This window comes from Eufriesea mexicana, unplaced genomic scaffold (assembly GCF_001483705.2).
Source record: "Eufriesea mexicana isolate 0111107269 unplaced genomic scaffold, ASM148370v2 scaffold14206, whole genome shotgun sequence".
In the NCBI taxonomy this organism is placed as follows: Eukaryota; Metazoa; Arthropoda; class Insecta; order Hymenoptera; family Apidae; genus Eufriesea; species Eufriesea mexicana.
Genome location: NW_016921673.1, coordinates 18,056 through 33,776, shown reverse-complemented (window position 1 = coordinate 33,776; position 15,721 = coordinate 18,056). Strand labels below are relative to the sequence as shown.

The 15,721-nt window shown below is 35.8% G+C and overlaps 3 protein-coding genes across 4 annotated transcripts in view; 1 reads left to right on the top strand and 2 right to left on the bottom strand.

Annotated features, from left to right (window-relative positions):
- hyx (cell division cycle 73 hyrax) overlaps window positions 1-1,351 on the bottom strand; it is a 3,640-nt gene extending 2,289 nt beyond the window's left edge. Inside the window, 2 exon segments of the mRNA XM_017909043.1 lie at window positions 4-539; window positions 1,126-1,351. Coding sequence (XP_017764532.1) covers window positions 4-539; window positions 1,126-1,256 — 667 coding nt within the window. The 5' untranslated portion in view covers window positions 1,257-1,351.
- A 32-nt stretch (window positions 1,352-1,383) lies between these two features.
- On the top strand, window positions 1,384-3,002 carry Hou (GID complex subunit 8 homolog protein Houki). 2 transcript variants are annotated; one of them, XM_017909041.1, is made up of 4 exons: window positions 1,384-1,601; window positions 1,683-1,807; window positions 1,880-2,274; window positions 2,483-2,659. In XM_017909041.1, exons 2-4 carry the CDS (start codon window positions 1,687-1,689, stop codon window positions 2,657-2,659), a joined length of 693 nt encoding a protein of 230 aa, XP_017764530.1. In that variant the 5' UTR covers window positions 1,384-1,601; window positions 1,683-1,686. The 2 variants fall into 2 exon arrangements, with proteins under 2 accessions (XP_017764530.1, XP_017764531.1); XM_017909042.1 differs by having other exon boundaries at window positions 1,384-1,807; window positions 2,483-3,002.
- Window positions 3,003-3,367: 365 nt separating this feature from the next.
- On the bottom strand, window positions 3,368-14,993 carry LOC108553929 (uncharacterized). The gene is made up of 8 exons (XM_017909026.1): window positions 14,903-14,993; window positions 10,207-10,412; window positions 9,999-10,134; window positions 9,746-9,879; window positions 9,102-9,369; window positions 8,775-8,857; window positions 4,378-4,485; window positions 3,368-4,290 (listed from the first exon to the last, which is right to left on the bottom strand). Exons 1-8 carry the CDS (start codon window positions 14,991-14,993, stop codon window positions 3,439-3,441), a joined length of 1,878 nt encoding a protein of 625 aa, XP_017764515.1. The 3' UTR covers window positions 3,368-3,438.
- Window positions 14,994-15,721: the final 728 nt, after the last annotated feature.

Sequence of the window (15,721 nt, the reverse complement as noted above, 5' to 3'; positions counted from 1 at the left end):
TTTCCCTAGAAACTATGTCTTTTGTATCATCAACATCCATTAATATAACACGTAGATCAGATCCCATTCCAATATCGTCGTTTTCTTTAATTGTGGTACGTTTCTTAGCTAAACGTTTAGCCTTAATAGCTGCAATTTTTTCAACAGACATTGCTTCAGAAAGAGATTTAATATTATCTACTGTGACAGATGCTTCCTTTGGAGCATCCAATCTAGCTGCAAGTTGCTCTTTAACTTTTTGAACATGTGTGTCTTCAAAACGAGGCTTTTTAGATGACCCACTCTCCAATCCATCTTCAGCTGTCCTTTTAACTTGAGTAGGGATTTCCAATGGAGCAGATTTGTCTATGGCGGCTGATGTTGCTGTTTCACCATTGAGATAGGCCAATAAATCTTTTCTATCTGGCCGGCGTACAACTGGTATATTTTCTGCAGCTGCTTGTCGCACATATACAGGATGTGTAAGTTGTACATGTTTGAGTAAAAATAGAAGGCATTCAAGAGTGTAGTATTCCTTTGGTGTTCCTTCCTTGCCAGATCTATAATAAATTGTATTTCATACTTTGTCATAAACATTTATTAAATGTTTTATAATTTTATATGTTTCTAATCTATTTTTAAAAAATTTTCTTTGCAAGAGAAATATTTTACTAATAGGAATGTGAATAACAACAACAATAATAATAGTAATAATAATAATAACAATAACGTCAATAACAAGAACAATAATTATAACAGTAATAGTAATAAAAACAATTAAGTACCAGTAACATCAATAATAATAATAATAATAACAACAAAAACAACATCAATAATAATAATAGTAAGTATCACGTTAAGGGTATGCTTTATTTTTATTTCTGTAACTAAAAAGAACGACACATTCCATCATCCAAAAAATCGTAAAAAAAAGAAAACAGGTGTATAATGATTTTTGTTTTTAGTTTCTAAAGTTCAAGGACTATAGAAATGACAGATCAGCCCCTGAAAATGCTAACAATCTTTTCGCAAACTGTTTATTATTTTATCGATGGTAGGGATCATGCAGAAGACTGTCTAATGGTGGAAACTGTTCGAGGTTACAGCTGTTGTGATTAATTTTCGAGAAATTTAGATCGTACTTACCCATATGTCAAATAGTTAGTTTTTACATTTTTCGGCCACGAGAATTCGCCAAAAATAATTTGATTTTCACGTTCGATTATTTCTTTTTTATTAACATTATATTGCCTTAGCAAGCTTAACGGGTCCGCCATGATTACAAACTACTACCCCACCTTCGGGTCGCATAGTAAACCAAAAAATAAATTTCCATACACACGGCGCATCGTTCATACACGTCAATTTCGAGACATATTTCAATTGTGCTATTAATATCAAATATAGTCCATAATTTTTCAGTAATATCTTAGCAACAATATATTTGCAGAATATTTCTAGTTTAGTCAAAGAAACGTATTTATCTGTCGGAAAATATCTTTTTTAAGCCATTTGAGCTGATTGCTTTTAAGACGCATCTTTCGTGATTATACTTTTATTTACGCTTGAAATAGCGATAAGGAATCAGCTGTTGTGTCAAACAGTCTCCAAAATCTCTACCAGTAAGATATCTCAATCGAATCTGTAAGCTATAGTCTCAATTAACATTTGCTTGTTGTAAACATCGATGCTGATTGCCAAAGAACGATGAGCTACCCGGAGAAACAGGATAATATAACGAAGGATGAGTGGGTTGCCAAGCTGGAGGAAAATTCTTACACGCAACGTGTCTCTATGAACAATTTGATCATGAATTACTTGGTTACAGGTTAGTTTCCTTTTTTAATGTATAATTTAGGGTTCTTATGCTTTAATTAATTTTTATGTATGTATTGTACAGAGGGATTTAAAGAAGCTGCAGAAAAGTTTCAACAAGAATCTGGAGTAGAACCCACAGTGGACTTAAGCTCCTTAGATGATAGAATTCGCATCAGAGAAGCAATTCAAAATGGTCGTATTCAAGAAGCAACAGATCTCGTGAATCAACTGCATCCAGAATTATTGGACAATGACAGATATCTTTATTTTCATCTACAACAGTTGCACCTGATTGAATTAATTCGTACAGGAAAAATAGAAGAAGCTTTGCAATTTGCTCAAGATAGATTAAGCGAAGCTGGAGAATCAGATAATGTTATCTTGTGTGAATTAGAGCGTACTCTAGCTTTGTTAGCTTTCGATGAACCACATAAGAGTCCTTATAGTGATTTACTCCATCCAACCCATAGGCAAAAGGTAATAATTACTTAGTATTGTTTATGATATTTAATTTTTATTTTTAATAGATTATAAAAATAATTTTATATATAAATTTACATCAACTAAATTTACAAAGTATTTGACATTTTAAAGCTATGTTCTTTGATAAATAACAATGAAATTTTAATTTTGTAATTAGTTATTTATAGAAGTAGTACAAATATCTTCTTTTATAAAACTACAGATTGCAAGCGAACTGAATGCAGCTATATTAAAGATGGAGCATAAAGAATCAACTAGCCCAAGATTAAATAACTTACTCAAAATGATACTTTGGGCTCAGGATGAGTTGGAAAAGAAAAAAGTGAAATATCCAAAAATGACTGACTTGGGTAGTGCTACCATTGAGAGTCCAAAATAACTTTAACCAGGCAAAGTGTGGGACAATGAATGTATTTATTAGTACGAGAAAATGAACGTGCGATTGTATCATATTAGCGATTAACATATGAACAGGATTTAGGGGAAGAATAGATTTGAGCATTTTAACATACTCCTGTTCAAATTAGTAATAATTATTTTCTATGAAAAACATGTATAAAATTTTGAGGATGTATATTAGATGCAAATTATGAGAGAGGAATCCACTGATTATAACAATTACACATGTTTTTGACATTGCAAACCGAGGTCATTGTCATAAGAATCTTCATATGTATTATACTGTCAATATGATCAAAAAGTACAAGTTCATTATCAGCTTATAAACAAAATTTACTAATATTTTTTAAATAACACGAGTATGTTAAGAAACGGACCATTTTAATTAATATCTGTGCAATATACGTGACTCCATGTCGCGGAAGTAATTTTAATGCCTCTTAATCATAAGCTATATTATATTACAGTAGAACTGAGTAAATATCGATAGTAACTAGTTTAAAGTAGAGACAAGTACTAACAGAGACATAGTTTAAACGTAATGTTTTGTGATAATTAATCAATGTTTATAAAGATTTATATTTGGTACTATCGATATAGTAAAATAACATATAAAATCATTGTAGGTATCTTTCAATATATATTCCTCTCTCAGATTATTCGTGTTTATATTGCATTTGGTTTTTATAAAAACATAAAGAAAATTACATATTAAATAATTGTCATTAACAAAACATGTACAATTTTCTTCATTGAAGGTTACCATCCGAACATATATTCCATTGCTTTTGATACTAGACCTGTAGATTTTTGTGGAACATTCTCTGGTGACCTTACTGATTGAGAACTAAGATTTTGATTATAACCAGCTGCCAATGGTCTTGCATTTTGTATTCTAATTGGTGTGCGTGGTGTACTATATTCTGGTGATTGATTAATTCTTCCTAAATTAGAAAAACATTTAATACTTCCATTCATTCTAGAACGATTTTCTTTATCACATCCTAATACAACGCCCTCATCTGTACAAGGAATTACACCTATCATTATAGATCCTGACACTATATTTCCATTACAAGCGAGTGCCCTTTGTGCTTCTTGTTCTGAAGCACATTTTAAATGTATCCAGTTGCTTTGTGAGTATGGTGGAGGATGCTTATCCACTATACGAACTCTGCTTGAAATATGAGCCAAAACAGTATTTAGATCATTAGGAAGAAAACCAAAAACAGTCACCCATTGCAAAAGACCTTGTGATTCACTCGTATTAGAAATTAATGCAACGTCATTAAATATAGAATTATTCATAGAGTTCATGACAAGCCTTGGCTGATTGCAAGGTGCACTTTGATTGGTTGCTGATAAGTAAGGTGTTCCTGCTGGAGAAGTTTCTAAGGTATCAAATAGTCCTCTCGTTGGAGGCCCACCAGTATGACTTTCTGTCACTATCTGTGATGTATTAGGAGTGTTGCTTCCTCCAAACACTGCTTTTTGGCGATTGGTCCGATAGTCTGGGGTGCCATAGTGAGAAAGCGGAGAGGTTAGCCCACTGTGTCCGATGTGTAATTGTTTTGGAGTATCTTGTGGGCCAGACATATTTATTTTAGCAGGCTGAAAAATTAATAAAAATGATTATTCAGTTTATTGCATAATATTGTGCAATAGAATTTCATAATAAATTTCATAATATTTATGTACCATTGTAGTATCACCTAAAAGGAAACTTGGGAGATATGCAGAAGTTCCTGGACTTCCAGGAATTTGCACTGGACTTCCAACAGGTGATCCTAATGTCATAGGTTCCATCTAAATAAAAAATACGAAATTATCAATTGTTTACTTAAAATTTTATCTGGTATAATAATATCTAATAACATTTTATATATTTGTAAAGGTAATTTATTGATTATATATTAGTCATAAAAAATTATAATTTGTTATTTTAACACCAAGAATTTAATAATATGTATAGTTCCTATGTATTTTAAATATTAAATATTTAGTTTAATGTTCTGATCTATTGAGGTTATATATATGGAGTTTTTAAATACATGCACATAAAATCTAAATTTCCAAAAATTACATACATATTTCTTGTTACCTACTATATTTACTTAAAAAAGAAAATCTATAATATTTTAATACACTGTATAAACACTTAAATATTCACAGCCGTTCATGCGTTTGATAGATATTTAAATAACGAACAATATTTGATTCCTACCAACAGATGTCTCTTCTATTCAATAAAAAAATGATTGAAAAAATTATTTAAATGGCTTATGAAATTGTAACATTCATCGTTATATTTTATAGTTTTTTAAAGCTTAATATATTTCTCTTAACAAATTTTTAAAATATAAAATATATGTATAATAAGAATAAGTAATAATGATAAATATTTTATTTCAATATTCCCCTTAGTATAATCGGGCGGGAAAGAAGAAAGGAAAATGTTGAATGTTGCCACTTCTCAAAAATCACGTAGTGTCTACATGTGACGCTTTGTCGTTTTACAAATAAATTTTATTTTTGAGAATAATATTATTTGAAAACCAGTGGTGTACACGTTAAGTGTTTTATATAGTATTAAAATGTAGATGTGAAAATTAAATATTTTGCACATGATTTTCTTTTTGGAACGTGGTAATGTAATTTTTTGCGGATTTTTTTAAAAGAAGTTTTATGATGAAGGTAGTAAAAGCTGTTGATAAGTTAGACTATTAACTTTTTAATATTGTTTATGAATTTTACCAGCTTGTTGTATGTAAGTTGTATGTTGTCTTCACATATAGAGAGGAGAGAAACGAAACGGAAAGAATATTATAATAGTGAATTTTAATAACGATGAAAATTATGTACATATTTACAGCTTCAGTAAACGCTTATACAATACGACAAGTACCAAGATTTTGATATGCTACTACATAAGAAACACATGTTCGTTTTCAATAGTACTTGACATTACAATATCGCGTGTGCGATTCGGCTTTCGTTTTCTTTTCTTTTATGCATAGTAATCAATGATATGTAAAAATTTATACCAAAAAGAAAAAAATCATTAATACTCGTGCGAAAGCACTCGATAAGTAACGATTTTTGAATTTTGTCGTGGATAGGCGACAGATATACCAATATAGGAATAACAATATGTAAATAATTTATCAATAGAATTTTCGCAACAAACAACAATAAATATTATTCATAATGTTTAATTAACAACTTTCCTTGCGAAATTGTCTTGTGCAGGAAGACAACTATAACTGATTGTTTAATATAAATATACATTTTTTTTATAGTTTCAAAATATCATTCAAATAATTTGGAAAAAGAAATTAGATTCATATAGTTTTCTAAAATTTGATTAGAAAACAATTTCACAAGAAGGATTACTTTTTGAACTTAAATGAGTCTGATTTGTATCTTTTAGGAGTTGATTGTTATATCTTCAGGTTCTGAGCTAATGTTATAAATGAAAATTTGTGCATAAATATACAAAAGCAAAGATTTTTTTCATTAAAATATTGACACAACACACTTTTATGTATAATTTCCTGCATTCAAATATCTCACCACAATGTTCTCATATAACATATGAAAACGTATATTTTCAAACAGTTCTCAATTCCTCATATTTGAAAAGTTTGCGCAGAAAAATTAGAAACATTATAAAGTTACATGATCATTAAATGTAAAAATCTAGATAAAAATATATATTCCTGAAATATCGTAGCTGAGATTACGTTGTATGAGATGCACCATTTATTTCAGTACTGGGTATTTTATTTTAAAAAGATTTAAACTTCAGTTAATATTTGAATAAATTAATTACATTAAATTATTATGTTTTTATTATTTCAAGTACTTTAGAAAGAATTATTGATGATAAGAGTATACAATTTATGATAGAATAAATCACTATCAGTTTAGTGAAAATAATATTTACCCAGCATGTTTGTGAAGCTAGTTATCAGAAATTGTTCATGATTGCTTTCCATTGCATTTGTATAACACAATAGCAAGTTTTTATGATGGAAAAAAAGCTTTCCATAAGAAGCTTTTTTTCTTCAAATATAAAAAGAAAGATATGCAGTAAAAATATAAGTACTTTTATAAAATTGTAGTAAAAATAATATGTATCAATGTATGGGAAAGCAACGAGAACTTCCTTGTCATTTGCTAAAAAGATCTCTGGACGACCTAACACACACATATATATATATAATATGTATATATATGTATATGGAGAGACGGATTTATGCTTCCTTTGAATATTTTGAGTCGCTTATTCTCTGTTCTGTTTTCTTTTTTATTGTTTTGCTCTCTCTGGTAGTTCCATGGATATGTTTTAAATGAGACCTTTTCTTCACGCGAGAATACATTTAGAGCCTAGAACATATTTTGGTTTTATTATCAGTGGCAGGTCCACAATCTCAAATGAATTAAATTAATCATCATTTATTTATAGTCTTTCTTAACAAGTTAGTGATGCAACAAATATACAAATTTTAATTTCCTTTAACAATCAAAATTAGATTAATTTTTTTTCAGTTAAGATAGAGATTATTTTCCTTATGAATTAAAGTTAAGGTTAATATTTTTTTCATAGCAATGAACTGGAAATTTGAAGAAAATTTGTTTGAAATCAGAGAAAAAAAAAAATAAAGAGTTTGATAGACCTACCACTGTGTGTACGTCGAAGACGTCCAGTTGAACGTTACCCTTATCATGTTTATCGATATGATATTTAATTACGATTACGCGGCTTAAAAATTAGTATTAGATACGATGGGAACAATTTCCTAACGTACTCGTTTTACACTTTTAGGAAGCAACGTGAAAAACAACTGCCATTATTATCGCGTTAGTATGATCCCTGTGATCAGAACAACGATCATCCAGTTGATTATTGTGGTTGTTTGACTTCCTGAAATGCAAAATAGTTTTACTTAGAATGTGCCGTACAAGAAGTATGATTTCTAATTCTTCTTTGAATAACTGAATATTTCAATGTATATAAATTGATTTTTTAAGCATATGAGATTAAAATGACAATAAATAAAGCAAAATGATATAGTTAACCATTATTGTTATTCAGAATATCAAAGTAATGTTTTACATTAGTATAAATATCTTGATGTAAATTGAAAGGAATTATTCTTCAAACAAGGTCTATTGTTAGTTTCTGTCCTTATTTAACATTAAAGACTTTATGCTGTTATTGAACTTTTATTACTTGACAACAGATTTCAAACCAAAGTGTAAATATATAAACTGCAATATTTGTTTTTATAAGAAGTTATACTACTTGAACAGTTTTTCAAATTCATTCTTTTGATTTATTTAACTAATGAAATTGTTGTATTTAGTTTGCTATCAATAAAAATTTCTTTTCCTTTGAAAAATATTATGTGTTTAATAGTCTACTTAAAGTTTAAGTTAAAAATAATGATATCAAGTACTATGACAATGGAGGAAATCTTCATTTTTAAGTTGTTTTACTTTTATTACTTGACAACAGATTTCAAACCAAAGTGTAAATATATAAACTGCAATATTTGTTTTTATAAGAAGTTATACTACTTGAACAGTTTTTCAAATTCATTCTTTTGATTTATTTAACTAATGAAATTGTTGTATTTAGTTTGCTATCAATAAAAATTTCTTTTCCTTTGAAAAATATTATGTGTTTAATAGTCTACTTAAAGTTTAAGTTAAAAATAATGATATCAAGTACTATGACAATGGAGGAAATCTTCACTTTTAAGTTGTTTTATGTTCGTATGTCTATTGCTATAAGCAAAAAAATCGCATATATCAAATCATCATTGACTCAAGTTTTATTTGGTGTCTTGTAATAACAAACATGGATTGTGGTAGTCATGTGGTTTCGTTTCCCTGAATAAATGCTATTAATCCCCTCGATTGGACGCTTTTCGGTTAAGTTAATTATCACTTGACTCGAAACTGTTACCTTGTTTTGATCGATGAATTATTTATCAAACTGAAACGGGCAAACGTTTAATTGCAAGCCAATTAACCTATAATGTAATCAATTTCCCGATTTATTTGCATCTGAAAGTATCTCACTTAACCAGACAGTGGCCAGTAAATTTTGCATGAATTCTGTTTAAATATTCACCAGTATTGTACGAACATAAACAATGGTCTCGAGTGTCTGATCAATAAAAAATACAATATGCTATAGATCATATTTCATTGGCAATATCATTTTTCACGAGTTTCATTGATATTATCGTGAATTTTAATGAAAAGAACGACAGAGCTACAATAATAGAAAACACAAATCTATCTAAATTATCCAATTGAGAACTTAAAAATCGTGGAATAGTGGTGACATCTAGCAAGTTTCTATTGAAGTATTTGGTCAACAAATGACAGGGATTTACTGGGACGTTTACCATTGATTAAATTGTTGCGTGTATGGCTCTGTGGTCTGGTCTCGCGGCTTTCCATCACCGGAGCTTTTAGGATCCTCTCGTCTCCTTCTACGCTCTCCTCGTTGCTCTGCAGATAGACGGTCGCTATTGTCGCCAAGCACTTCAACTTCATGTCGCCCAGCTTGAAGTGTTTGTTGGCGACGCGAAACTCCAAGCCCAATACCGCGGTCTCCAAACCCTTCTCGTCCACGGCAGTAATGTGCGGTCCCTTCAGGTACTGGGTATTGACCTGAAAGCCGTCGATTGTTTTCGTAACAATGAAATAGACAGAGTTAAAGCCGCGGTTTTGCCTGGGAACGCGCGATTAGAGCTCACTTTGCCAAGCTTCTTTTCACATGGCGCCTTTTGTCAGGCTTTTGTCACGGTTACGCGAGCTTCTTTCCCCATTGAAATTAGCCACAGAGGCAGAAATTGTTTTGTACGAAGACGAATCAACAGATGTCGCTAACGTCGGGTTTATAGGTATCTTTAGGTAGCCTATGGCGGTCGTAATATGAATATGACGAACTATACTTGTGACAGAGTGTACATGTTGATCATTCAGTCTCTGTCGTGGAATTAGGAGAGCAGACTTGGGGGAAAGATTCTTTTTACGAGGTACTCACCGGTTCGCCGTTGATGAACCAAGTTAATAGAGCGGCCGGTTTCGAGGGTGCGGATGTGCAGTTCATACGGACGACTTCCCCTACTTGGTAGCGGGAACGACCACCAGTTATTCGTGGTCCCTCATCAGGAAGAACTGCAAAGGTAGTAAATTCCCCCTTTTTTTATTAGTCAGAGTTTTTCTCAATATTGTAGTTTTTTTTTTTTATTGCAATCTAATCATATAATTTGATTTTAATTGGCATGTCTCCTCACCTACTACTGTCATATCTGCATGATCAGACACGGTCTGAAAGAAAGGTGCCTCTGCAGACACTTCGCATCGATACCTCCCTGAACTAGTAAGATTCACATTGTTCAGTATCACCGATATTTCCGTGGAATTTTGTATCTGGAACCCAAGATCGTCACTGATCGTAATCTTTCAATGGAAGTTATCTGTATTCCCGTTAGGTTTACTCACGTTCACGTTCACACCAGGAACACGGAAGGTCTGGACCGTGGGCACATCTCTAGGTACGTAACGATAAAACTCGTGGCCGTCTTTATACCATTTCACCGAATACAATGGCTCTTTGTCCAAGTTGAAGTTGCATTGCATGCGGACCGTCTCGTTTAGAACGACGTGTTGCGGTATCTGTACGGTTGTCATGCGAAGGGCCACGATACCTGAAAGGTTTATCATGGTGTTTGCAATTCTTTTTTTGACTTTATACAATTTTTTTTTCCATTAAGTTTTTATTCGTTAGCTTTCACAAAATCTGACGGTAAGTTATTAAAAATATTATTTGATAATAGCTTTGGTATTTACTCAACTAGTGACACAGAGTTCTTCATTATCTACCAAGTTTTCAGTTTTAGGTGTCCCGGACATTGTTAAGTCTGACCGCACGCGGAGCTAGTCTATTTGAAATACCGCCATCTACCGTGTGGGTTATTAACTTTTATCGTAGAATTCAATTCATCTGTAACCTATTCCAGATACATCACTGATCATCTCGAAAATAGTTGAGGTACGAAACAAAAAGTTTGCCATAGGATGTCTGTAACTACTCTGTAGCCGAACCTCTGATCCTCTTACGCGGTAAGCTTCTTAAAATTACCCGTGATCGAACGGAAAATACGTCACGAAACTGAGCAAATGCTTCCCCCTGGAGCGGTAGTTAATCGCGCTCCCTCCACTCCCCTCTTTTCTTCTTTCCCCTCGCCATTCAGACAGAGGCAGAGGTTATTGGAAACGATACAGCGAACAATTAAATTGCTTCTTGTCATTGACGGAGTCTGTGAATTTCCGTTTGGTTGATGGCGGAAAATCAGCAATTTCCAGTCAGATATTCAATAGATTACCCTCCTCCCCCCTTTAGTCAATTGCATTGCTGGAAAATCGACAAAAGCGACTCGCGAGTTAAGTGTTAAAACCGTATCGAGAGGAAGCTCTCTTTCATTTTCTATTATTCCTATTTCCTTCTTCAGCCGTTATTTGCGATGCTGCCAACTCACTAAACATCACTCGAGCCGGTGGTTGCAGTTTTTCGAGTGGCCTTAATTAACTTCCTCGATCCGTTCCACTCCATTTTTCCACCGATAAAACGCGTTTCCGGCGACGTTCTCGTGCATTCGTTCGATTTTCCTTCGGCGATTTAAAGAAAAAAAAGGAAAAAGAAAGACAAAAAATAAAAACAAATAAGAGAGTAAAAAAAGAAATCTATTCTCCGTCGATAAAGAAGTTTCCTTTCCCACCGTCCGGGTATGACTAGCGGTATGAAAACACTTGTAGGTCAGATCGGTATAAACTGTGGCACTTTCGAGCAGATTCCCGTCAAATACAACTACGTTTGCTGGAAATACGTCCTATTTGAGATGGAATACGATGGAAGGAATCTTGCACGATGCACATTAATATTCCACGTGTTCGAAATAAATCGAACCTCGGAGTGTGCACTCAACTAAATTCTCCATGCGATGTTGTAATAGCGTATCTAGAAATCGAAGAGAAAATTAAATAATTTATAGCTAATCGAGTTGCGAAAATTATTCAACTTGTACGTAACTGCTGTACCGACGATAGTTAACAAAATTTGTAGATACAGTATGGATAACTTTTACGGCAATTAACTGTTAATGAAACATTTACAATCAGGAGGTTGTATCTTTCCAGTGAAAAGGTGGACGCCTAGCGTCACGATGCCGGTCGCACGTGCTCGTGACGGACACGGACACGGTCGATTTAATTAAAGGCAATCGGACGAGGGTTGGACGAACCTGTCGAGAGGGGAGGTTAATCAGTAGCCAGATATATACTCAGATTATTTACCGACTGTATTATCGCCTGATATTTCGCGTTCATGCCTCGAATCAAACGGTACATGGCGGTTAATTTTCAGCTCGCGTGCTTCAACCGTATTTTTTCCAGCCTCGAATTATCGAATTTTCTGCCATGGCACTCGTATGTTAACATACACGGAGTGCTCGAAATACGAGTTTCGTTACATATAGCGCATCATAAAATTTTAATTACCGACCGAGCTAAGGGTCATTCCTGACTACAAAAACAAAAAATATGAAACAAAATTTATTTTTGTATGTGCAAATATCGAATATACGGGGTGGTCACGTTACCACCTCGATTATTTTCAATTATTTACTTATTAGGAAAACGATAATTATTTTGTCATAAATGGTGAAATATGAAAGAGTATCGAAATGACGCTCTATTTTTGTTAAATTAACCGTATTAATAAGGATAAAAAAGACGAATTTACTAAAAATGAAAATGATCGAAGTGGTCGCGTTAAATGGTTCACCCTGTATATCGAACTCAGTCGTAAGATAAGTCCAACTTTGATCTAATTTAGATCAAAATTAGCCCAAAAAATCTTTTTAAATTTTGGCAAATCTCAGTCACAATATCATCTTGAATTAGATATGATTTTGCTTTAAACAAGCTCAAGTTAATCTCATCCAAACCTATCATAGACCTAACTTTGACCAGATGTAGATGAAACCTTGGTCTAACTCAGACCTAATTGTAGTCTGTCCCGAGACCTACCTCCGATTTAATCTAAATGCAACTGACGTAATTCAGACACAATGTTGACCTAACAGAGTCCAACTCAGTTCAAGCCTAACCAAGCCCAACCTTGACCCGAACACAGGTTCAATTCCGACCTAACCGTGACCCGGACATAAGCACAGCTCAGACTTGACTCGAATCTGACTACGAACCTAATCTAAGAGAGAACCATCATTTAAAACACACTTTATTCTGATTTTCAGGACCAGACCAGTTCTCTGATCCCCTGAGGATCCTCTATCAATTTTGGGGGAAATTAACTGTACCAAGGACACCACGACTATACCAGGGACACCATTCGAGCGGAGTTCGTGTTCCGAAGAAGTCTGCCAGCTTTCTGTAGAAGTTGTAATTTTCTCGCTGGAGGAATCAGGGAGGTTAGGGTAGCAGATAATGAATGAAGGGAGCTGCGAGGGTGGTCTCGGCGTATTGTTTTATTTAAATAGGTTCAAAGCTGGTGCCGGTTCACCGATGAGCTTTATTGGAAATTGAGCCAATTAGAGTACTCGAGTTAACGACCTATCGTAATACGCTTTCGCGAAGCCGCTGACGGTTACGTGATGGCCCCATCTTTAAACGAACGTGACATCACGAACCGCTTTACGCGCCCGTATATTTGCTCGTTTCTTGATTGGGAATGGTCCTCAAGGCGATTAACCGAGAGTCGCGTGACGACTGGGAAAAGCTGCCTACTTGCTTCTTTCCTCGTTCAACTACTAACTTATTCCTTCGTATCGCACTTTCTTCAGCTTTCCTCAGCTTTCTTCAGCTTTTTTCAGCTTCCTATCCCGAAATTCTCATTCCCCTTGATTAAGTATCATCCGTATTATCCATTGAATTTTAATTCTAATCTAGTCCATAAGATTCATTGGAATTTAAAATTGAATCCAATTTGGCCGTAAACCGTATCATATTTAATATTTTAACTGGAACTTAATTCTCCTCTATTTAAATTTAAATTCCAACCCGGGTTAGACCTAACTGGGATTTAATACCCCCCGCAAAGTTGGCTGAGATGGAACTGATATTTAACTCGTCTCGATTGAAATTGGTAATTTGGATTCGAAGTAGGCCCCGAGATAAATTCAAGATTCGCGATGTTGAAAAATTTCGATGGAAATCCTATTCGTAGCAGGTTTTATACGCGGCCGGAATTTATCCACTTTTCCTCTTATCCTGGCGGACTTCCGCGTCCCGGGAATCCTATTTCTATCCCCGACAAAGCGGATCCTATCTAAATGTCTGTTGGTTACCGTATTACCGCCATTCTCTCACGGAAGTTCGCGCTCCCTGTGACCAAGGAAGCTTCTATCCCGCTCTTTTGAATGGAACACGGTAAACCGACGCGATCATCGTTGAAAATGAACCCTTGATTCACGTTTGCTCGTTTAACGTCTCAGTAACTTCGAACAGATCGCGAAACTAGCAGAAGAAACAGGGAGAGATTCGTTTATCCTCCTCCCAGAACAAAGAACCACTCGAATCTAACCAAATTCGAAAAACTCCGTACTCATTTTTAATCTGTATTTTCCAGGTCTTTTCGAAGAAATTTTCGTCACGAGAGCAATCTTCGGAGAATCGTTTCCTGGCCAAAACTGACCCCTGTCAGGACGAAGTTTGCACGGAGTCTCTAACCCAGAGTGCAAGATCGATGATCGCAGTGTCAGATAGAATTGTTCCCGGATCTCCACGTGGACCAAGGAAGATCGACGCGCTTAGGATATTGGAATTACGCAAATTACACGCGGCTGACACTGGAATCGATGTGGTTTGGATGCCAGGGGCCCATTGGTCGCCGTGCAAACATTCAAACAATGCGAACGGTCGCGTGGAGTCTCTGCTGGATATTGACTGGCGATATCTTGGACTGGTAATTAACGCAGTGGACCGGAGTGAAACGTTTATTCCTGGTTTGTCACGGTTTTTCTCGATCCCACTCCCATCCGCGAGACATGTCCCGCTAGCAGTCGGAGCGAGGAAACTTGACAGGGTACCATTTTGAATTACAGCGTGACCGGGTGTACGATTCCGAGGAAGGAGCTGCGAAGCCTTGGTTCGTCCATCGGGACATGGATACACAGCCTACCTGAGTGCAGTATGAATGCGGAGAGCGCGACGAGCCTGGACAGCAGGGTCCTGTGGTTCACCGGAAACGGCATCCTCTCTGGCGACCCCATGGACCGTGGACCATTCGAAGATCTCGTCACTGACCGGCCATCCTCTGTCTTTAGCACTGTTCACGCACACGAGACGGAAATCGATCTGTCTCTCTCTCTCTCTCTCTCCGTCCGTCTGTCTGTCCACTAGGTACGGATTCCTCGGTGACGACGATAGGGAACGACGTGGTATAGACCGCACGTCGACGGGCACCCGGGCGAGCGACCTTCGAGGACGGTCAGCAGGTGTCGGAGCGGCACATTATTTTCCACGTTCCGCGCGGACTAATTGAAAATCTATACGGGCCAGAGAGGCAGTCGCTACTGCGGCATCGGCACACACCAGCAGGAACAGGAGGTGCTGGTGTGTTGCTGCTGCTGCTGCTGCTGCTACCACTGATGCTTCCTTGGTGGTGGTGACGGTGGTGCTGGTTGGTGGTGGTGGTGGTGGTGGTGGCGGCGGCGGCGGTGGTGGTGGTGCTGGTGCTGCTGCTCTGGTAGCGACAGAGATGGTCTGATGGTCGGGGTGGTTGTTCGGGTCGGTGGGAGAAGGGCCGAGGAGCGGCCGGGAGCAGAGGAGCGGACAGAGACGGAGGCAGTGGACGGGACGACCCGAGCGACCGAGACGGGGCGAGTTCGAGTCGGTCCCAGTGCGTCTGCGCAGTTCTCCAAGTCGATGATCGCTGCAAAATTCTCCGTCTCGCTCTGCCGCTGCGCGAGGCTACCTCTTTCGCTGCGTTGCGTGTGTG

Coding starts and splice junctions, on each gene's coding strand:
- Hou (XM_017909042.1), top strand. CDS start 1,687: ATGAGCTACCCGGAGAAACAGGATAATATAACGAAGGATGAGTGGGTT. Junction 1,808..1,879: donor CATGAATTACTTGGTTACAG/GTTAGTTTCCTT, acceptor TGTATTGTACAG/AGGGATTTAAAGAAGCTGCA. Junction 2,275..2,482: donor ATCCAACCCATAGGCAAAAG/GTAATAATTACT, acceptor ATAAAACTACAG/ATTGCAAGCGAACTGAATGC.
- LOC108553929 (XM_017909026.1), bottom strand. CDS start 14,993: ATGGGGTCGCCAGAGAGGATGCCGTTTCCGGTGAACCACAGGACCCTG. Junction 9,370..9,745: donor GGTTCATCAACGGCGAACCG/GTGAGTACCTCG, acceptor GACGGCTTTCAG/GTCAATACCCAGTACCTGAA. Junction 4,486..8,774: donor AATTTACTGGCCACTGTCTG/GTTAAGTGAGAT, acceptor TTTTTTATTTAG/ATGGAACCTATGACATTAGG.